At 39.1% G+C, this 24,357-nt stretch overlaps 2 protein-coding genes across 14 annotated transcripts in view; one reads left to right on the forward strand and one right to left on the reverse strand.

The window, feature by feature from the left end:
• Positions 1–2,446, forward strand: part of LOC106869011 (uncharacterized) — a 111,986-nt gene extending 109,540 nt beyond the window's left edge. For all 7 annotated transcript variants that reach the window (XM_089340449.1, XM_089340452.1, XM_089340448.1 and 4 more), the window contains exon 14: positions 1–2,446. This exon is cut by the window's left edge and continues 4,627 nt beyond it. The gene's annotated coding sequence lies outside the window, so the exon portion shown is untranslated.
• Positions 2,447–5,024: 2,578 nt separating this feature from the next.
• LOC106869010 (putative E3 ubiquitin-protein ligase RNF144A-A) overlaps positions 5,025–24,357 on the reverse strand; it is a 39,457-nt gene continuing 20,124 nt past the window's right edge. For 4 of the 7 annotated variants that reach the window (XM_089340468.1, XM_089340467.1, XM_089340469.1 and 1 more), the window contains exons 2-9: positions 16,211–16,356; positions 15,154–15,258; positions 13,203–13,263; positions 12,367–12,485; positions 12,152–12,246; positions 11,362–11,506; positions 10,632–10,721; positions 5,025–9,598 (exon numbers count right to left, since the gene is read on the reverse strand). In XM_089340468.1, the coding sequence (XP_089196594.1) occupies positions 9,455–9,598; positions 10,632–10,721; positions 11,362–11,506; positions 12,152–12,246; positions 12,367–12,485; positions 13,203–13,263; positions 15,154–15,258; positions 16,211–16,348 (897 nt within the window). In that variant the 5' untranslated portion in view covers positions 16,349–16,356 and the 3' untranslated portion in view covers positions 5,025–9,454. Of the gene's footprint in view, positions 9,599–10,631; positions 10,722–11,361; positions 11,507–12,151; positions 12,247–12,366; positions 12,486–13,202; positions 13,264–15,153; positions 15,259–16,210; positions 16,357–21,861; positions 22,011–24,357 lie in introns of all 7 variants that reach the window. The other 3 variants (XM_089340464.1, XM_089340465.1, XM_089340466.1) reach the window with 1 other exon arrangement.

Genomic DNA, 24,357 nt, shown 5'->3' on the forward strand with positions numbered 1-24,357 from the left:
GCTGAAGTTTTATCCTTCCTCTGTACATTTCAATTGGTTTAAGTCTAAAAAGAACACACACACACACACACACACACACACACATTATATATATATATATATATATATATATATATATATATATATATATATATATATATATATATGCTCATATGTGTGTGTAACAAAACCTAAAATAAATCTACTGGAACCCCAATCTGTGATAAGGGAGACAATCTACGAAAATCTAAATCCTATTATGTACATTATCAGACAACTTGTACATTATCGAACAAATTGAACTCGTAATTCTGAAGAAGTGGGACCAGCCACAGGGAGCAGAAAGGGATTTCCTTATCTCTGCTCCTTCTGACACCCTCTGACATGGTGTGATCGAGGAGAGAGAGGTATATGAATATAAAAGTGTAAAATATGCTGCTAAGCTCACTGAACTCCACATCCCACAAAATGGCTGATGAAGGGATCCATTATTGTTCCCTTAGTTATGTAATTTAGTAATTTGATTGATCAGTTATTGGTTTCGGATATCTATATCATTTTGTGAGCTTACTGATTCCTATCAGTAATTGATTAATTCATGACTAATGATTTATAGCATGGAATAATCAGTCACTTGAACCATTGTTTATGGATTATCTCAGATACTGATAATCTGTACTGATCTATTTTCAACCAGTTGTTTATTAATCTTTGATCTCTGTTCATATCTTTTACTGATCAACAGATTTATATAAGGGCATAAATAGAGATAAATTATTTTAAAGGATAATCTCTGAAGATTAAACAGTTTGGAAGTCCTGAAAAGGGTTATGAACAAAACCCCTTTTTCCTCAAGGGCAGGATATATTGATTAGTCTTAGAAGATTAAGGTTTCATTAATTCTATTTTAAGGAAAGCTAATTATTGAATTGCTAATGATATGAGTTGACTATGTTGATGACCCTTTAGGGTCACATTACAGAAGATGGATAAAAAAATATTAAGCATTTAATTCTAAGAGTTCAGCCAAAGTGGGAACAGCAAAAGCCTTTCTGTCCCCTTTTTTCCAACATGTTCCCACTTGGGGGCAATGGATTGGGGTTTTTTAACCACTGCAGAAGAAGAACAACAACAAAAATATTTTCAGATTTTCTGGATGTTGCAAATAATATTATTTTAATGAAGCAGCTGGCTGTGAAATGTTATTCAAATATGAAGTTCTGTTATTAGAAAGACCAAAATTATATGAAGTAAAACTGAATATAGTTGAAATATAATTAAATAATCTTGAATATTAAACTCTTTTAGAAATTGTAAACTGTTTTCAAATAATGCTTGTAATGTCGGTTGAGGACAACTTCGTAGGAGAGGATCATTAACGAGAGTCTTCCAGTTAAGAGGATAAATAGAACTCCACTTCATTTGGTTTATTTATTGTGAAATGCGTTCGTTATTTCATGATCTGGTAATAAACACTTGAAAAACTATGACTTAGAGAAGGTTGTTCCTTAAGTTTACAACAAATATTGACCACTTAGTATCGAGGTAAGGACAAGGGTCTTATTGCAGCCCAAAGTATATTAGTTGCAAGATTTTCTAGTCTAAGGAACTGTTAGTTGTTAGTAGCAAACAGCCATTTACAAGCATTTATCTGGATATATATATATATATATATATATATATATATATATATATATATATGGTGACTATTTATTATTTGTCCAGCATGTGCTGCAACCATTGCCCCCTCCACCACCATCACTACCACCACCGCCGCGACTATCATCATATCACCACCACTACCACCGCCATCCACACCACCGCACAACCATACACCTCCTCCTGAATCTACCGACACAAAACAGTAACAACAACAATTGAAGAAAAAAAATCAAAAAAGAAACCACCAAAACATACAAAGTGATAAACAACCAGAAAACCCTTCAAAAAAATTGGGGACAGTGGAGAGATGAGAGAAAGGGAAGGGGAAACCTAGACAAAGTTAGTGCTGTCAGAGTGCTCTCCCTTGTCATTCTCCCCAACAAACCCGGGTCACCTTGTTTAGGTTCTTACCTGAAACCCCACAGGGCAATCAACGGGAGTGAAAAGTAAGGGCTACCATCACAGTGGAGCAAATTAAGTTCCAAAATGTGGCAGACACAACCGAATACCAGATGAGACCAACGGTAAAAAGAAGGTGACCGCTGTACGTCATCCATGTCCCCCAGAAAGGGTCAAAAGTCATGGAATATGTCTAATTGTGTCATGAAACACAACAACATCAAAAACAACAAATGGAAACAAAATGCAAGTAAAGAAAAGGAAAAAGAAATACAAACAATAAGATACGACTCCCCCCCCCCCTCTGCACGGAATTGGGGGAGGGGTTATGTTGCTCCTATTTGTTTTTTTTTTCCTCTTTACAGAAACGAATTGAAACAAGACATTAAATGTAAATAATGACCGACGTCTCATGTTTTGATATTTCTTCTTTCCTGATTTTTTTTCTTTTTTATTTATTTATTCTTGTCTTCGTTGTTCATTTCTTTAGCTGTCCATGATCTCAGGTGAACGATGTTCCAGCCGATAACAACTTGTCTTCTTTTATTTCCACCTTCGTGGGTTTCCGTCGCCAGGCGGAAAAACGGACCGCGGTCTCTGCTCCGTCGCGGGGCGGAAAAAACGGACCACGATCTCTGCTCCGTCGCCTGGCGGAAAAACGGACCGCGATCTCTGCTCCGTCGCCGGGCGGAAAAACGGACCGCGATCTCTGCTCCGTCGCCGGGCAGAAAAACGGACCGCGATCTCTTCTCCGTCGCCGGGCGGAAAAACGGACCGCGATCTCTGCTCCGTCGCCGGGCGGAAAAAAAAGACCGCGATCTCTGCTCCGTCGCCGGGCGGAAAAAAAAGACCGCGATCTCTGCTCCGTCGCCGGGCGGAAAAAAAAGACCGCGATCTCTTCTCCGTCGCCGGGCGGAAAAACGGACCGCGATCTCTGCTCCGTCGCCGGGCGGAAAAAAAAGACCGCGATCTCTGCTCCGTCGCCGGGCGGAAAAAAAAAACCGCGATCTCTGCTCCGTCGCCGGGCGGAAAAACGGACCGCGATCTCTGCTCCGTCGCCGGGCGGAAAAAAAGACCGCGATCTCTGCTCCGTCGCCGGGCGGAAAAAAAGACCGCGATCTCTGCTCCGTCGCCGGGCGGAAAAAAAGACCGCGATCTCTGCTCTGACGCCGGGCGGAAAAACGGACCGCGATCTCTTCTCCGTCGCCGGGCGGAAAAACGGACCGCGATCTCTGCTCCGTCGCCGGGTGGAAAAACGGACCGCGATCTCTGCTGCTGTTTCTAGCAAATTGAAGGACCAGATAGAGCCAAAGTATGGAAAACTTTGTCTGTAAATGACATCTTGCCACCGACTGTCAACTTCTCTAGCAATCTAATGAGCAATGTAAGATGGCAATGGAAGTGGTTTATCCTCTGTTAATATATCAAAGTAAAGAGGTGGCAGTGCCAGGGAATGGAAGAACCGTTAGCATGCTGTGCAAAGTGCTTAGCAGTATTTTATCAGTCTTTCCGTTCAGAGTTCAAATTCAGCCAAGGACAACTTTGTCTTTCATCCTATTGGAGTCAATAAAATAAGTACCGGTTGTGCACTGATGGAGGTGGGTGATCTAATCGACTAAACCCCTTCCCAGGACTTGTGCTAAAATTTGAAACCAAAATATTCAAGTCTCATTCTCTATTTCCTGCCCCACAACATCGATTGTAATCAGCTTACCCCTTTTCTGCCCTACAAGATTTCCAGGCTTTGTGCTCAGAGCAGAAAGGATTAGTAATGGCCAGGTGATGAGCAAGCAGAATTGTTAAAGCCATGCTGTATTTGCTTCAGCTCTCTCTCATTCTGAATTCAGTTCCTATCTCTAAGCATTTTGTTTGATGCACCAAGGAATCAATCCACTCACAGCCTTTCTCAATGCTTCATAAATATCATAGAACAAAGTTTCAATTCAAACTTTGTCTCTAAGCTAAAAGGTTATTATTTGTTACTGTCTTAAAATAGCAGGACTCCAACAGTCAAATAGAAACTCTATCATATATAAGTTTCAGTCACCCAACCAGTTCTTGTTAAAAGACAAAATAGAGTTTACATCCACAGAATTCTTTTTATTTTTTTTTTTTCTTCTGCCTGGTTGTTAGACAAGTTTAAATAAAGTTTAAACCTATCTATATTTAATTAAACGTGACAAGTTGTCTGCCAGCTTTTCAACCTTCAAAGTAGCCAGATGTTTGAGAAAGATTGGCCAAGTGGACAAGGACAGATTGGCCAAGTGGACAGGGAGAGATTGGCCAAGTGGACAAGGACAGATTGGCCAAGTGGACAGGGAGAGATTGGCCAAGTGGACAGGGACAGATTGGCCAAGTGGACAGGGAGAGATTGGCCAAGTGAACAGGGAGAGATTAGCCAAGTGGACAGGGAGAGATTGGCCAAGTGGACAGGGAGAGATTGGCCAAGTGGACAGGGAGAGATTGGCCAAGTGGACAAGGACATTAGGAGAGTTTGTTTAGAAATGAAGATGCTTAAATGAAAACAGACAGCCTGGTAGTGTTTCAGAAGAGATAAGAGTAAGGCAGCTGGTGATGATCTGAGATGAAAGCAAATGAAATGTAGACGGAAGCAAGGAACCAAAAAGACCTGACAATGAAGAGGTGATTAATTTTCAAATAAACAATATCGTGGCCAAACTGGAGTACTTGAAGAATTTAATCAAATAGACCCCAGTACTTACTTCTTTTAAGTGTAAGACTTATTTTATCAGTGCCTTTTGTCAAACTGCTAAGTTACAGACATAAACAAACCAACACTGGTTGTCAAGCAGTGATGGGAGACAAACACACACACACGATACAACCGAATTCATTCACAAGAAATTGTTTGGCCCAGAGCCACAGCACTTGCCCTAGCTACTGGCACCGGAATTGAACCTCAAATTATGTTTGCAATTTTTTTGATTTAAAAAAAAAAAAGTCATTAAAAAATTTAAAAACCATTATTTCTTTTGAATTTTCTTCAATATTATTTCAGTTTATTTTCTCAAATGGAAGATGCAGATGAATTTACATACAGACAATTTGTAATTTAATAATAAAAACCCCAACTCCGAACATGAAATGCAAGGTTTATCAGCAAAATAACTTTATATGTCTTAAAATAACAACTGTAAAAAAATAAAAACTGGAACTTGCATTTAAAATATACAGAAAATCGATGGAAAGGTGGAGGGAAGAAGAAGAAGAAGAAGAAGAAGAAGAAGAAGAAGAAGAAGAAGAAGAAGAGATATAAGAGGAGGGAGAAGCTGAAAGAGTGAGAGAGAGAGAGAGAAAGAGAGAAAGAGGAAGCTGAAAGGAGAGAGAGAGAGAGCAAGAGGGTGAAAGAGTAAAAGAAAGAGAGAGAGAGTGATAGGGGAGAGAGGTAGGGGCTTAGAATGTGAGTAGGCTTTCAGAATTTTATTTAAAAACCAATAAATATAAAAGACATGAACAGTTTAAAAAAATTAACAAAAATTTTAATTTCAATTTGTGTCTAAAATAAGGGAGGAGGGGGGAGAGGGCTTTCATGTTTTCCTTTTGTTTTGTTTTTCCTTTTTTGGTTTTCATTGAAAATATATACAGAAATGAATAATAAAAGATTAAAATAAAATAAAATAATGTGTAAAAAAATAAATAAAAGCAACATTTATTCAGTTAAATGTGTGTATATAGGATATATATATATTGTATACATATATATACATATTGTATATACATATATATATATGATATACACACACAGACATACATATATATATATAAGTATGTATGTATGTATATATATATATATATATATATATATATATATATATATATATATCTTTAGTTATTTAATTTCAAATGTTTCTAGACGTATTATCTTTTCTTCTTTGCTATTATCCCATCATGAGGCAAAATCTTTCTTTATACACGTTTTTCCTTATATTTTTTTTTTTTATTTTGGTTTTTACACTTTACTATTTTTTTCTGGGAGGGCAGAGAGAGAGAGTGTTGTCAGAATTGATATTTCCTGAGGCTGTTGGCTAACTGGCATTGGAGTAGTAACAGGTCTGCATTTGTTTGCATGTGTGCCCCTGTGTGTGTGCATGTGTGTGTGTTATGGGAGTAACTATTGCCCAAGGGTGTGTCAGTAAAGAAAGTAATGGAAGGAAGAGTTATGAATCCAAGATATTAACGACACTAAAGGTAGGGGATAGTAATGTGGTACTCTTCATCATCATCATCATCGTCATGGATATAATTTTTGGCACAAGGCCAGCAATTTTGAGGGGAGAATGAAGTCGAATACACTGACCCCAGCACTCGACTGGAATGACCCCCAAGAGGATAAAAAGTAAAGTCAACCGCAGCAGAATTTGAACTCAAAACATCAAAATGGATGAAGTGACGCTAAGCATTCAGCCCAGACTGCTAACAACCCTGTCAGCCTGCCACCATAATAATGATGATGATGATATACTACATCCACACAATATACCAAGCATATAGGGTGTATATACATTATATAGCAGACTGTATTTAGCTGCAGCCGATTCTGTTTAGAGGTCAAATCCAGTTAGGGTGGAATTTGGTCATTAATCCATTAGGTAGCAGTGGGTGTGGCAGATAAAATACGTACCAGTAATGCACTGGAGTCAATTCAATTAACTTTCTTGTCTTACCCCCACCCCCACCCCCACCTAGTTCTCACTAAAAATCAATAACAATGATAATAAAGATTGCCAACTTCAGGATAAGGTCAGAAATTAGTAGCAGAAGAAGAAACAAAAGGGACAAGTAATTCTACTGTTTCCTAGGGCTTAGCTTGATGAATAACGTATTTAATCAATGTTAGACAGGTAAAAAGAAGTATAATTCTAATAGTATCAAAGCAACTTTGACGAAGCACCTGGAGAAAAAGGAACATAGAGGAACAGGTAATTAAAATATTTGGTACAAAGAGCCCGTCACCTAACAACACCTCATAGGAAATACAACTGAATTCACTCCTCTAAGAGCATAGATATTCATATATATATATATATATATATATATATATATATATATATACACACACATACATATATATATGTGTGTATCTGTGTGTACACACACACAGATATATATGTATGTGTGTGCATACATGCATATCCACTCCCCTTTGTAATATTGACATGCAGAGTATACATCAGCTTATTAGCTATATACTTATATACACACACATATTTCAATGCATTTTATATATGTAAGCCACACACACACAATTATATATACACATGCATACACATCCCAGGCCATTTTATACACATATATATATATATGTATATATATATATATATATATATACATATATATACATATAGATATATACACACACACACCCACCCATACATGCACACACATTTATATATATATATACACATACGTTAAGATATATACGTACATATGAACATCTATGTACACATACCTGTACACAAAGCGCACCCTTTATACATACATAGAGTAGTTACTGGATTCCCATCAGCTTCAATGACAGGTATTACAATTGTTCAAGCAACTGGAACAGCTTATTTATTGAATTAAGAGATACCTGGAGAATCAGCATGACGGTTGATGGTGTGTGACTAGGATGGACTTGTGAATTCCACGTAGAATCCATCTGATGAGCTTCTACGTACTTTCTGTCCACCCTTTATCACTCACAAGACTGGAGGCAACCCAAGGCTGTGATTAAAGACACTTGCTCATGACGTCCATGCAGTGGGATCGAACCAGAGACTGCATGATTGCAATGCAAACTTCTTAACCATTCTGCATTCAGGAGACACATGCACACACACACATTCATTGAAAGAAAAACATTTTTTATGGACATGTCTATTGATAAACATATCCCAAAATATACACACACACACAAGTCATTAACCTGGTCCCACAATGCATTCCCCCCCTCCTGATCCTTTCAAACTTTTCCATTTTTACACTCAGATTCTGGTCTAAGAGGGATGTGTCACCAATGTCTGGAAATGGAGAAGGTGGACAGGGTTTCAAATTCCTCTCCAGTTGGCAGGGAGCAAAACAAGGCAACAGCGTCGATTATTGATAGAAATCTTTGATAAGTTCTTTAACCAAACCCATTTCATCATCCACCAAAATATTGAAATTTGCCCTTCAATTCTCTTGAATCTTACATTGGCCTTCAGCAAACTGACCATTTCTCTGTGCTTTTCCCACACACATACATACATATATATACATGTACATATATTACACATGCATACACTCAAGTATAATCACACACACACATCGACACATGTGAACAACAAGTCTCTTCTCTCTGGGGTAGAAACGGAAAGAAAGGATGTGGGTGGCTGCGGGTTGGTGGACGGGTGTTGGTGCGTGCTCACTATCTGCACCTCAATGACACCACATTGATTTATCAAGCTGAGCTGAGTCTGGATTTGGAAAAGGAAGTCGGGGCTGGATTAGAGGAGATTAAAGGTCAGGTCAATTTTGCTAGCGAATGCAGATGTCTTTCGGAGACACAAGAAAAGGTAAAGAGGCAGTGGAGTTTGAGTGGAGGGGGGGTCAGCGGTGAGAGGGGGGTACTAAATTGGGATGGACATTGGTCAATTTCTCATGAATGGCTGGCTGGAAACCACAACCATTCTCTCTCCAGTTCATCAGAAACGAGTCCAATTTAATAAAATCACTCACACACCCCCACACACGCACACAGAAGACAGCATGATGACAAGTGATGAGTAAAAGCTACGGCAGCACCACTGCAGATTTCTGAGCATCTAATGTTGTGCCGTACTGGTCAGCTTTAAAAAATGGTCGAGTGGATCCAGGTGGGTGGAGGTGATGGGCTGCTGCTGTTGCCAAATGCAACAACTGTCATTTCTTCCATTGCGGCTGGTTCAGGGATTGAGTTTAAAAAAACAGAAAAAATCTTGTTTTTTGTTTTTAAAAAAAGTACAAAAAAAAAATATATAATAATGATAATTCTTTTGTTTAAAATGTTTAAAAAAAAAACAACAAAAAACATCAACAAAACAGAATTTGTTTGAACCAGGTGAAATGGGTGAGTTCTCCCTGCTCGCTCAACTTTGGTCGTGCACCCAAGCGTGCAGATGCATGATTGAGAAGGAACATGAAGGCTGAGGTGTCTGACATAGAACACTAAGGTCCTGTTGTCTTAATCGTTTATTTATTCAGCACAGAATTGACCAAATTGACCAGAGGTCTCTGCTGATCAGCCTTGGACCAGAAAAAGAGATAGTTTGATAGAGAGAGAGAGAGAGAGAGAGAGAGATAGAGAGAGAGAGAGAGAAGTGGAAAGAGAGGAGGGAATGTTGAGAGAAGCCAGTTGCTGGCAACATGATAAGATCAGACAACAGTGGTGGTGCTATGACGACAAACTCTCGCCTTCTTCATCTTCACAGCATTTACATAGTTTACATTTGCAGCACAGAATACAGGGAGCAGCCATCAGCAGGAATGGTGAAGCTATAAGCAGTAGGACTCCGAAACCAGCAAAAATACCCACAACCTTTAAAAAGAAAGAGAGAGAAAAAGAAAGAGAATAAACATTTAGGCTGTTAGAGAACAATAGTAATAATAAAGAAAAAGTAAAGCAATGAAAGAAAGAGATCATTAAAGATGAAAACAGGAGAAATGGGTGCAGTTGTTTGGTCAGTTTGGCTGAGAGGAAGGACATTGAGCCTGTTTTGGTGACCACATTTCGGTGCTGGAGATAAACAGACACAAACCTAAGGAAATATAGAGAGGGAGGGATGGAGAGACGTTACAATTGATGTAAGTGATCATAATTGACAAACAGATTCTCTTTCGCCAAACACAAAGAGGGGAATTTGGCTTCAAGAATCAGCTGCAAAACAGCCGTGTCAAAAGGCCTCAGACCTCATCAGGAATGAAGATAATGGTAAGAGAAATGACAACTGGAATAACAATGGTGAAGCTGATGCAGAATTGCTCCAATGATGACGGCCAAATATGGTCACTCAAGCAATCACTAAATCTTCCTCAGCCTCTTCAATAACAGACGAAACCCACTGAATAATTCAGTCATGGGTTTGTTCCACTTGAGTAAAAGACAAAACATGGGGGGGGGGGGGGGGGGGGGGCAATAACCGATGCCAGCTGACAGGAGAGCCTCTACATGCTTGCTCATGCTGGAAGAAATAGCACCAAAACTCTCCTCATCCTGTCTTCAATAAAGAAAAGGACACCCTAAGACAACAATGTAAAACTAGACATATTGTAGAAAGTAATAATATAAATAACAAATATATATATGTGTGTGTGTGTGTATATATATATATATATATATATATATATATATATATATATATATATATGCTGATATGGATACAGGACGTCACCAACAGTAAACAACATGAAATACGAAAACAAATGAGTTCAATATGCAAACGAGACAGAAAGAGAAAAGAGGACATGGTCAAGGTTGGATTGTCTTTGATCTTAATTTTGCTCAGTCATGGCAAACATGGCATTTAATCAACAAACCTTACAAAAATAATAAAGGAAAAAGGCACACTGACCTGGGTTCGATGCCAGATAACTGAAGCCCTGGAATGTCCAAGTTTATTCTTACACGGACCTTTATCATAATGACGTAACAGGAAGTCATCCTGCAAATTAGGGAACAGAAGTTGGGAGTCAGTATGGAGAACGAGAGACATTGGAGGAGGAGGGGAGGAGGAGGAGGGGAGGAGGAGGAGGGTGCAAATGTTCTGAGAAGGCAGAGGCCTATAAGTGGAGGGGGGAGGGGGGGGGGAGCAGCAGCTGTGTTAGTAAAGAATGAATGAGAATCCAGTGGAAATCCGTCTGATTATTGTCTGTGGCAGCAAATGGAGAAATATCAAAAAGAAAAAGAAAAAAAAACATTCACAAACTGGATTAAATTATTTTATGAGAAAGAACAGATGGATCGTATCCAAACGCTGTGGCACTTCTTTTTCTCACTTTAAGAACTCTTTGTATAACAAACAAGATAGAATAATAATAATAATAATCCATTTTGGGTATTTTTGACCAGCATACTTCGGCTGAGGCTGTCCCTCATCGAGAGAGAGAGAGAAAGAGTTTGTGTTGACAAAGAGAAACTTTAATCAATATCCAGATGGTAAACAAAGGAGTCTACATGCAGTCAATCAACTTGCTATAAATAACAGCCAAATTCCCCCCAACCACTTTGAAAATGGAAGGATACCAGATGATTGTTAACAAAACCTAAAATAAACAGAATAGACAAAAATAACAGCCACTTACATCCAATGATGCCAGACAGTACCAGCAGAAGACATGCTTGCAGCGTTTGCACATCATTTGGGCACAGCCATCGTTTCTCTCAATTGGAACATGACACACTGGACAGCGTTTGATTTGTGCATCTTCTATATTGCTGTATGGGATACTGCGGAGAGAATGACATGATGACAATGCATGAGCTACACAGGATGACATGCCATTGCATTATTGGCCACAAGGACCATAACAATCAAAACATTAAAATACATGATACAACAAACATTTATAGTATAAAGATAAATGTGAATAAATGTAAATTAGAAAATAAAAATATACCAACAATATTATCAGAAATGCATAAAAGTTTATACACATACAAAGAAATATAAACAGTTTTATATATATATATATATATATATGTATATATATATATATATATATATATATATATATATATATATATATATATATATATATATATATATATATATATATATATATGCACATGGTTCTGAGTTCAGTCCCACTGCATGGCACCTTGGGCAAGTGCCTTCTACTATAGCCTTGGGCCAACCAAAGTGAGTGGATTTGGTAGACAGAAACTAAATGAAGTGATATATATGTGTGTGCCTGTCCCACACCACTGCTTATTGGTGTGTTTACATCCCCATAACTTAGTGAAAGAAAAAGAGAAAGAAAAGAAAATACAGAGAGAAAGGGGGGGTAGAAGAGAATGAAAGAAAGAGAAAAAAGAGTGAATGTAAAAAGAAATAGAGGCAGAGAAAGAGAATAAAAGAAAGTGTGAACTCACCCAATATCTTCTGCTTTGCCTCTACTCATCACTTCATCACAGCTTTGGATTGCATGCCACTTGTTTTTACAGACTGAACAGAATTCAAAACCACACTGAAGAACAAAGAGAGAGAAGGAGAGAGAATTTAAAGAAGCAATCATATAGAACTGGGAGGGGGTCATGGTGAAGAGAAGGATTAGAAAGAAGAAATGCAGCAAGGAGCAGCTACTGACCTGTGGACATTCAACAGAGATAGGTTTAAGTTTGTCTTCTGGTGACGGGTAGAACACATAACAGACAGTTTCACAGCCAGCTTGGGGACAGAACATCCTGTTGGGGTCCACATCTACCTCTGCAAATAACATTTCGATAAGAAATCAGTCAGAAAGCCTCTAGACGGTCACTCCAACTACTAGAAATAGCAGCTAAAAAGAAATATGCACACACACACACACACACATTTGTGAAATGGATGACGTAATGACTGATTGGCAGACTTTCAGAATATCTCTACCTCATGGGGAAAGAAAAGGGATCGATTCAGTTTGGCTGCTAATTTTCAATCTCCTCAATTCCTGATCAAATTGATTTCATATTTGGTGTAATGATATGGCTTTATATGCTAATCACAGCTTTGAAATTCATTTTTGCAATAAATCAATAAATAAAGAGTTATTAGTGTTTAAAGTTTGCAAATTTGGGGTAATTTTATCCAATTGTAAGCCAGAGACACATTCATACTTGTTTCCATAATAACAAGCCAAACATGAGGACTCTTTTGTCTGCAAAATAGCGTCAATGTTGTGTTCCGCTGCTTGTACCAGAGTTACCCATAGATTAATTGGCAGGAAATGAATACCCCTAATGGCTAATGGTAGAGTGTTGGAGTAAATACCTTTTGGTTATTTACTTACAATTATTTTACATCCCAAATTCAAATCCCACTGGAGTTTTGCCTGTCAACTCTCCAGCATAGACAACAATACAACAACACCGTCATCACATTACTAACACTGCTGTTACATCATCAACAACATCATCACCATTACTACAATATTAAATTATTCACCTTTCTGAAAGCGTAGTCTTGAATATCTTTCAAATGTTGATCGACTTACAAGTTGTTCTATCTGGAAGGAGACAAGCAAAGTTAGAGCAGCAGCAGCGGCAGCAGTAGCAGCAACAAGGGCAGCAGCAACAGATTATCACATTTATCACCACCACCAACATCATCATCATCACAACCATCAACACCACCAAAACCACCAACATCATCACCATCATCACAACCACCACCACCAACATCCTCCCTACATAACCACAGACATCGAGGGCCGATATGCTATCGCTCAACTTGCTAGAAATAGCAACCACATCCCCCCTCGAATTAAATGTTACTGCTTAAAAAAAAAAGTCATGGAACCCTTGAATGCTGTAATCTAAAAATACAATGTCTGAATAAAAAAAACAGGATGGTCATAGCTGGAATGTCTGATTATAGGTTTGCTAAACGAACAACAACCATCAACATCATGTTGGGAGAGATTCAGAGGAGGCTGGCCTTCTGAAATAGGTCAATTCAATGCTAAACCTGTCATTCCCAAGGTGAACTCAGCCGAGACAGAGGATCCTTGTGGAGAAAATGGCAAAACTTCCTATGGACGAAATAGGTCCAAGAACTCCATAGTCTAAGCGCTACCATTTTCAACAGGAGGGGGTGGTGTTGTGTAAGCCTCCACTCCTGCTCCGGCTCAGACAAACCTATAATCAAACACTTCTTTTTTAAAGACAACTGATCAAGATTTTAGGAAGCTTTGGCTGCTATTTCTAGTCAACATCTTCAGATATTATTCAGCTGATTCATGTAACAAGTCAAATTCAAATACAAACATTCACTTTTGTACACTTCAGGTGATGCTTTTAATAGCAACACAGCCCCCCCCCCCCACCTCTCCCCCTCTCCCCCCTCTCTCTCTCTCTCATGCAGGTTAACAATAAGCACCTATCAGATTGTGTTTATCTTCATTTCTCTCCAGCATCTGAATATCTTCTGCATCCATTCTCCTGTCTCACCACATCCAGCATCTCACTTTACAAATGCTTTGTACAGTGTTAGGAAGATGGGAAGAGAGAAAGAAAGAGAGAAAGATGGCTAGGGAGAAGATGGTGATTAGTGAATGTTAAAGCTGTGGGTTGGGCAACATCTAGCATAGAAGTAAGCCAAGGTGGATGAATGGCAGGGAAGAGTTCAAAGGCAACAAAATGGCTCAAGCAAGAGATTTCGATCGAATTTGGTGGTTGGGAACGGCTGAGATAAAGTTTGCAAAGTTCAGCTTCATCTTCCAAAGTTAATCTTAATATCTGTGCACATAGGTGGGAAGAAGATGTGGTAGGAAGGGGTAACACTTGGCAAGGGTGTGGGCATGGCTGTGTGGTTAACAAATCTGTAAACAACCACACAGCGCTAGGTTCAATCCCACAGCATGGCATCATGGGCAAGTATCTTCTTCCATAACCTGAGCTTGATTAATATTTTCAGAGTGGAATTTAGCAGATAGGGGCAGCTGTGTGTGTGTGTGTGTGTGTGTGTGTGTGTGTGTGTGTGTGTGTGTGTGTGTGTGTGTGCGCGTGTGCATGTGTGTGTGTGTGTGGATTCATACCTCTTCCCAATGTCGGTCCTTGAAAGATGACAAGCAGGACAAAAGAAAATGTTGTCATTCTCTTTGAATGAAGTCTCTGGCATTATTTGTTTCATATCATTGGTTAACCATACTGTCAGAAATTCCACAGGTCAGTGATTAAATGATTGGTAGACTGGAACCAATGTTGTTCTTGGCCACCAATCACCAAATATAATTCTTTTGAAAAATTACAAAGCTCAGATTCTAGGAAGTCAGGATTTATAATGGCATAAGAGAGACATAAGCTGTTGTGCACACCTCGTCAAGACATACCTGTAATAAATTGGGGGAAAGAAGCAATACTAAAAGCCCTGAAGGTGAATAGTAATCTTCACTTACCTCTGGGGCATCAAATTTGCCTTGCTTTTTACACTGGGCATCAGGACAGGTAATACTCAACACATTACCCTCTTGTATCATCACAGATAAATATTGTTTGACACACTGGAAAATTAGAGAAACAAATGAGACACTCTGAGAAGCAGGCATTTGTGTGTGTGGGGGGGAGGTGCAAATACATATATTGTAGGTATATATGTGCATGTTCACCAGGGTGTAAGCATCTTGAGAGAAAAGTTGGGCATCAGAAGCATCAGATATGGTGCACAAGAGAGACAACTGCACTGGAATGGTTACGTGATGTGTACGGACAAGGAGAGCTGTGTAAAGATGTGCCAATATCTAACTGTGGAGAGAAGCTGTGGAAATGGTAGACCCAGGAAGACATGGGACGAGGTAGTGAAGCATACTCTTTGAACTTTGGGCCTCACAGAAGCAATGACAAATGACCGAGACCTTTGGCGATATGCTGTGCGAGAGAAGACCCGTCAAGCCAGGTGAAATCATAGTTGTGGCTGATGCTGGTGTCACGTAACTGGCACCCATGGTGGTGGCATGTGAAGAGCACCTTTCAAGCATTAGGTCTCATGAAGGCAAAGTGGCCGATGCCAGTGGTATGTGAAAGGCTCCTTTTGAGTGTTGGACCTCATGGAGGCAATGATTGAGACCTTTGGCATTATGTTCTGCTTGAAAAGAAAACCCATCAAGCCAAGCAAAATTGCACTCATGGCAGATACCAGTGTCACGCAACTGGCACATGTGCCGGTGGCACGTAAAAGCACACATTACACTTTTGGAGTGGTTGGTGTTAGGAAAGGCATCCAGCTGTAGAAACCCTGCCAAATCAGACTGGGGTCTGGTGCAGCCTTCCAAGCTTACCAACCCTGGTTAAACCATCCAACTTAACAAGGACAGACCTTGTCAAGTGTAGTATATTGCAGAGTGGTGCAAACAAAAATAAAATAGATAAACACCCAAACATTAACAAATAATAATAATAATAATAATAATAATAATAATAATAATAATAATAAAAATAATAAGAGGCTGAACTCACTGCTTCGCAGTAAAGACATCTGCAATCTCGGATCTCATACATCTCTTGCAGCGAGCACTCTGTCAAACATAGCTTGCATGTAATTAAAGGATCTATAGCCAGTTCTACAGTGTTCTTACTTCCAGAGTAAGTAGCCATGACAGGAGCTGAAAAGACAACAACAACAACAACATCAGCGACAATAGAGAGAGAGAAAGATTAAGGGGATGGGATGGGTGGGAAACTAAGTTCATCTGAACTGATCTTAGCGTATTACTGGTACTTATGCAGGTAAGCCAAAATGAACTCTGCAAAAATAAAGACCTTATACAAAAGAAAGGGCAAAAACTAAATCTCGTTTTTCAGGTGTAGATGTTGCAGGGATGAGGGTTCCTTCCAACACCCTCTCACCCACACACTAAATGACAAGATTCTCCACCCTTAATCATGAATGACCAATGGCTAACAACCACCAAGGACTCCATTCTAGAACCCAGAATACACCCAGCCACTCCTGCGCCTCTGCAATACTTATTAAAGTCTGTAGTTTCACAATTTGTGTAACACTGTTTTATATCCCATTATCCCCATCGTTATGTATTAATTAAGAGACAAAGCGAAGCACTTTGTAAATATCTATTTGAAGATTTGGTGGATTTTGAAGAAGAGAATGGACTGCAATTGAATCCTCAAACCATAATCACAGATTTGGAATTGGGAGATTTCAAGAATTGGAACCAATAAGGTTTGTTTCTTTTTCCAACACATACCAATAAATTGAGCAGACAATCCAGATAAATGGATTGGCCATGCAACAAGGTACATGCTTCTGTTAAACAAATGTGCTATTTTTCTATATTGGTATTTATTCTACCTGAAGAAATTACAGAGCTTTTAATGAATAAAAGCCTGTTTTGTCTGCAGAAGCCAGAGAAGTTAGTAACTGGTTGAGCAATGATTATGTTGCTTAGTAGAATAAAGATGACACTTGTAGGAAGTGGCTGTTTTTTGATCACTAGTATTGTCTCTGTCAGATTTTTGTGGTCTGTACGCGAATGCTTGCAGAATGAATTTCCATATAACCAAAACAGCCGAGAAGCACCATGGCACAGAAGAATGAAAAATTTAATAGGAAGTACTCGTGTTGGTATTTATTGATTCAGGGAAGAACTTCAATAACAATAGCACCACACTGAACAGGACTGTGATTGCGTTCTCTGATGAGAGTCCATGTTCTGAAAGCTGATTGAAATGAAAAGAAAAGAAAACCTGCTATATTTCATTATACAATATAATTGATAATCAGGATAAAGTCAGTTCTTACAAACTTTGCTCAATCTATTCCTTGTAAAACACAATTATTTTTATAAACCTGTGTCACTATGTCCCTCAAATCCTCATTAAAACTGCAAATTCTTTACCTGAAATTTCTTAAGTGGCACTAAACCACACCCCTGCAATCGACTCCCCCATCCCAGTTGAAGGGGTTTTATCTAGCAAAGGTGCTTGGCAAGCCTGTTGATGCTGGTCCCACATTAAAAAGCACCCAGTGCCACTCAGTGAAGTGGTTGGTGTTGGGAAAGGCATCCAGCTGTAGAAATCATGCCCAAACAAACACTGGAGCCTGGTGCAGCTCTCTGGCCATGCCAGCCCCTGTCAAACCATCCAACCCAAGCCAGCATGGAAAACATGTTAAATTATGATGATGATGATGGTGATGACTAAATATAAGCCACATCAATATGATGAGGTTGGGAGGATGTAGAAATGTTGTAAGTTCAATTCATCTGTTGCTATGACAACAGGAACAGTAACAAGTAGAGAAAGCTGCTGCTGCAGAAACAATGGTAAGTACAGCAGCCAGAAAAAGAGAATAAAGGTAAGCTACAACTGCTACGGCAGGAATGGTAAAAACCAGGAAATATAAAACACTGCTGCAACAAAAACAGTAGAAATCAGAAAACTGCTGCTGCTGCTGCAATAGATATGGTTAAAAAAAAAAAAAAGAATTTTAAAAAGTAACAAAAAAAAAAAAAATTTCTCAATGCAACAGAAATTCTAAGAATTCAGAAGAAATACTTCTGCAGAATAAATACAGAGTTTTTATTAGAAATTATGAGAAACAGGTTTAGAAAAATAAAATAATTTAGGAAAAAAACCTCCAGAAAACATTCTACCAGCTTGCTGCTTTAATAATAATAATAATAATAATAATAATAATAATAATAATAATAATAATAATAATAATGATAATCCTTTTTTCTATAGGCACAAGGCCTGAAATTTAGTGGGAGGGGACTAGCTGATTCCATCAACCCCAGTGCTTGACTGGTATTTATTTTTATTGACTCCCAAAAAGGATGAAAAGTAAAATCAACTGTGGCAGAATTTGAACTCAGAATGTAAAGACAGACAAAATGCTGTTAAGCATTTTTTTCTGCTGTGCTAATGCTTCTGCCAGCAGCTCACGGCCTTAATAATAATAATAATAATAATAATGGTTTCCATCTTTGGCACAAGGCTAGCAATTTCGGGGGGAGGGGCTAAGTCAATTACATTGACCCCAGAGCTCTACTGGCACTTATCTTATTGACCCTGAAAGGGATGAAAAGCAAAGTCAACCCCAGCGGATGGCTGTAGTAATCAGCCACACTGAACCTGTTAATATAACAAACACAGAGGCTGTTCTTAGGCATTATATATACAGAGTGATCAAGATACAGAGAGGGAAGGAAAGAGAGAGAGAGAGAGAGAGAGAGAGAGAGAGAGAGAGAGAGAGAGAGAGAGGGAGAGGGAGAGAGAGAGAGGGAGAGAGAGAGAGGGAGAGAGAGAGAGGGAGAGAGAGAGAGGGAGAGAGAGAGAGGGAGAGAGAGAGAGATGGCTGTAAGGATATATATATATATATATATATATATATATATATATAAACCCAAGATTAAACATCAATGCATCAAAGGTCCAACAATGCCTTAGCTGGCCAAAACTTCGAAGTCACTGTCAATAATATTCTTGTTGAAGAAGAAGAAATTTTGTCCTCTACAAAAGTATAGAGTAACCCATCAGATTAATGCAAAATTGTTTTTTTTTTATTATAACTGAACAGAAAAATGTGCATTAATATATGAGAGAGAGAGAGAGAGAAAGAGATGGTGATAAAGCTAAAAGAAACCTCACTGAAAATGTCTGATACTTTAGAAATTCACTGGAAATGGACTCTTCACCAACTTTGTCCAAACCTGCACCAGATTGGACAAAGTGGTAAAAATATTCTAATGATATCAGCTGCTAAATCAGCCAATGGCAATTGATGAAAGCTCAATAACTCCTGCCCCTTCTCCTCACTCAAAACGACATCCGGTTCAAGGCAGAGGCAAGGATGTCAAGTCAATGGAGAGAGAGAGGGGGGGGGGAGACAGAGAGAGAGAGAGAAATAGTTTGTCATTGCTGTTTCATAGAGACATGATTGATGTCTAGAATTATTTCTAAGAGATTGGAAGTGAAGACTTCAAGATATTCACGCCTCACTCAGTAGTTCTGTGTATTTTGGGTTTTTGTTTTTTTTGAGCTCTTAGGACTCATCAGGTCAGGGCTTCACTCAGTTTCCATGGTATATAAGGGATCAAAATCACAAAATTCCCCCCGAATGGGTTCAAGGCCTGCAACTTTTGAGGGGAGGGGGACAAGTTGATTACATCAACCCCGGTACTTGACTGGTACTTTATTTTATCAACCCCAAAAGGATGAAAGGCAAAGCTGACCTCAGCAGGATTTGAACTCAGAGTGTAAAGTATCAGAAGGAATGCTGCTCAGTGTTTTGTCTGACAGAAATCACAATTCTGCCAGGGGAACAGGAAACATGTAAATATTGTCCCCCTTTTTTTTTTTGTTCAAACTGGCCAGATCTGGCCTCTCACACCTATCCTATAATGTCATTCTAAAAGATAAACAATTACAGCATCGAAATCTCAAAGCTATGAGATAAGCCATGATTAATTGCAAACGTTTCGATTACATAAGCATTTCATTTGACAGAATAATCTGAAAGCTTTAGCATGGTTCAAAATAGTTGAGGCAGAGATAGTATCAGGAGTTAGACCCTTCATTGGTGGTGGCCATCAACGTTTTCCTGGCTGTGAAAATAACGTCTTTCTCGAAAGGAGTTATATCCACAAAATTCTCGGCAAACGTAACTGCTTTCACCAGTAAATCCTTCGTAATACACTGGAAATAGTTACGTATGTTGAACTGTAGATAATCCACAGCATTTTATGCAGAGTAATCAGAGCAACCTTCATAACTTTATTGAATTAGCTGCTTATTTTGCCATAAAAGGAAAATGTTGCTATCGATCTATTTCATTCAAGGGAAGTAGTGCCTAAATTGCTACCTAGGCGGCAGGTCCCTCATATTCCACTATCCCCCTGTGCTACACTAAATCATAGTAGGGCTGGGGGTATGCAGTATTTACGAAATTTCATTCTGCCATGGAAATACCAAAGAGAAACAATGCAATTATTTTGGTTGCTGGTACTGATATAAGTTGTGATAAAAAATGGTTTATTCTTTATGTTGGAAATCTCTATGGTTGGCTGCGTCCCAGGAGAGCCATTTATTTTAAATTGATGTAATGCTTTCATTGATCGATTAAATGGAGCCAGTTGAAACATCCATAAAGCACTGATACCTGCATATCCTTCTTATTTGCTATATATATGTGTGTGTGTGTGTGTGTGTGTGTATGTGTGTGTGTTATATATATATACATATGCATGCATGGATGTGTGTCTATATATATATATATATATATATATATATATGTATGTATATACGCGTACCACCTGAGTGGCACATAAAAAGCACCGTTCGAGCGTGGTTGATGTCAGTCCCGCCTAACTGGCCCCCATGCCAGTGGCATATAAAAAACACCCACTACACTCTCAGAGTGGTTGGCATTAGGAAGGGCATCCAGCTGTAGAAACCTTGCCAGATCACATGGGAGCCTGGTGCAGCCTCCTAGCTTGCTAATCCTCAGTCAATAATCATACATATATATATATATATATATATATATATTTATAATGTTTGACTCTGATAGTGACATGTGACCAAAGCAATCACATGTTCTATGCAAGATTGGCCTTGCTGGCCACATTTGGCAGTGGCATTAATGGTTCAAATATTCGTCCAGGAAAAGAAATCCTTGGATTCAAAAGATGACCTGACGACAAAAAAAACATTTTAGGTCTGAAGGAAGACATACAGTAAGAAATATAGCAGACCTTGATTGAACTGAGGAAATTAATATGTGTGTGACATTCAGTGAGATAAGACAGTGTAGGAGATTGTGAGTAGAGAAATGGTAGCAGTTAACTGAGGAGCAGCTTGAAGTAGCAGAGAGAGAGAGAGAGAGAGAGAGAGAGAGAGAGAGAAGAGAGGAGACCATGCATCTATGAGCAAGTCATTGCAGTGGGTTAGTGAGTCATTACTGGTCTGTTAGTGGATGGTGTTCTTTTAAAATGCAGTCCAGGACGTTAAGAGAGAGAGAGAGAGAGAGAGAGAGAGAGAGAGAGAGAGAGAGAGAGAGAGAGAGAGAGAGAGAGAGAGTGTTTGTGTGTGTGTGTTTAGAAGCTGAGTTCAGAACTAAAAAAAAAAATTTAGATCATTCAACATACCCATATGAGAAGATATCTATCATGAGCCAATGAGGGAGCCTCTACACGATTACTTGATATGCCAGAAATAGCAACCAAATCTCCCTTAAATCACACTTTACCGTCTTAATAGAAAAGGACACATTGTTGTAACTGGAGATACACTGTGCCTGAAAAAAAAAATAAATGGGTCCATCACAGTTGGAATGCCTAAAGAGCTAAGGGGCTAAAGAACAACATCAACATTCCTTGTACTCTCCACACAATTGGTGACCCCTAACCAGCCTGTTGTTTGAATACAAGATTATGATTCTGTACCCTAAAAGTAAACAATGGTATTTTGACCCCTTACAACTCACAGGGCCAGTTACCCACTTTCCATAACATGTAAGTGACCAAGATCACAACATTCTCAACAGAACAGGGCAGCCCCACATCACAGATCAGAGAAAGAGCAACTGAAGGTTTTTGCTCAACACAGTGTATTGCCCAGTCTGGGAACTGAAACCCTGATGTTACAATCCTAATTGCAATACCCTAGCCACTAGGCCACACACCTTCACTCAAAATAAACAAAACACCCATCCTTACCTAAGAGCTGAAAACTCCCCAAAGGAATGTGGATTTCTCATTATCCCTAATAAAAACAAACCCTGATATAACACCATCATACACACACACATGCAGATATATAAAAGAGGCTTCTTTCAGTTTCCATCTACCAAATCCACTTACATAACTTTGGTCTGCCCGAGGCCATAGTAGAAGACACGTGCCCAAGATGCCATGCAGTGAGATTGAACCCTGAACCATGTGGTTTAGAAGCCAACTACCACACAGCTGTGCCTCTACCTCTGCTAAATAGCTGATATTATTCCAGCTTGTGTTCCATGTTCAGTTTATCTCTCCCTCTCTTTCTTTCTCTCTCATTATCTGTGGAGACATGTCTTATCTTTTGTAACCAATTTCTGAGTTTTATGAATATCAATGTATTTGTCATCCAACTAAACACGTGACACCAATGGAAGAACTGAAAGCAGTAAACACAATTATTACCCGAGTAAACACTTTCATCATGATGGTGTGTGTGTGGGGGGGGGGTTTAATGGTTAGGTTGTTGAACTAGCAAATGTAAGGTTGTGGGTTTGATTCCCAGACCAGGCAGCACATTGTGCCCTTGGGCAAGGCTCTTCATTTCCTGCTGTTATCGTCATCACATAACATTCACTTACCCAATCTTACATGGGTCAGACAGAATCTGTTGAGGTAGATTTTCTACGGCTGGACACCTTGCAATCATGAGTTGAATGCCCCTAAGCACTAAGCCACGTGCCTTTGCACACACACACACACACACACAAGTTTCTTAGAGTTTCTGTCTACCAAACTCCATCATAAGGTACTGGTAGAGCAGGAATTAGAGTAGAAGACATTAGCCCAAAGAACCGTACAGTAGGTCAGAACCCGAAGAGACATTGTTATAGCAATAAAAAGAAAAAAAACAACAAGAAAAGAAAAGAATTGGTCTGTGAGTTCCAATGACCTACAAAACCATATCTCTGCTGCTGCTCAATCAGTCATTTTCAGGTTGCATAACAACAACAGGAACCTTATCTCTGCTGAACATTTACAAAAGATCTACAACTGCTCTTCTTTCTCACATTTAACTTAAAAAAGTAATGGGGGAACTTTCTGGGGTTGACCTTGCAAGTCATCTTCACTTTGAACTTTAACCCTTAAAAAATAACGCTGGTGCCTGCAAGAGTTTCACTTCATAACCATTATAATTGAAGATCAAATGGCAACACAGCGGGTGTCTACATTAGCATCCTACAAGTATGTGAGTGTGTAGAGTCTGGTGTATGCTTGTATATATGTGTATGCAAACATATATGTTGGTATACATAAATGCATGCATAGATGTGTGCAAGAAGACATGCATGTGTGTGTGTGTGTGTGTGTGTGTGTGTGTGTGTGTGTGTGTGTGTGTGTGTGTGTGTGACATTGCATGAGAGTTGTAAATGAGCTTCACTCTTATATAAGCAGTGTCATTCATTTCCCATATTCTGGACGAATATGTCCAGCAGCCATAGGGAAATATTACCTTGCTTGGAAACAGGTGAGGGTGGGCAACAGGAAGGGCATCCAGTTAGAGACAAATCTGCCTCAAACTCCATCCGACCCATGCAAGCATGGAAAAGTAGATGTTATAACTATTACACATACACACACACATATATATATATACCTAAAGATGTGTAGATTTTAAACTTCTTGGTTAACTTTGTGAAGGTGATAAGACTATAACAAACAATGTATCAAGCCACCCTCTACTCCAGCCACCCAGTGATGTCTTGAAGTTTACTCCATCATCCTAAGTCGTTAATCAATAACTAATTAAGCCTCTGATCCACTATCCACTGGCTACTAAATGACATGCAGTCAGAAGTGCTGTTGCATCTTACACCACCACCACCACCACCGTCTACTCTTTGTATAGAACAAAGTCCATTACAA

Source organism: Octopus bimaculoides, chromosome 23 (genome assembly GCF_046866305.1).
Source record: "Octopus bimaculoides isolate indiv1 chromosome 23, ASM4686630v1, whole genome shotgun sequence".
Classification (NCBI taxonomy): Eukaryota; Metazoa; Mollusca; class Cephalopoda; order Octopoda; family Octopodidae; genus Octopus; species Octopus bimaculoides.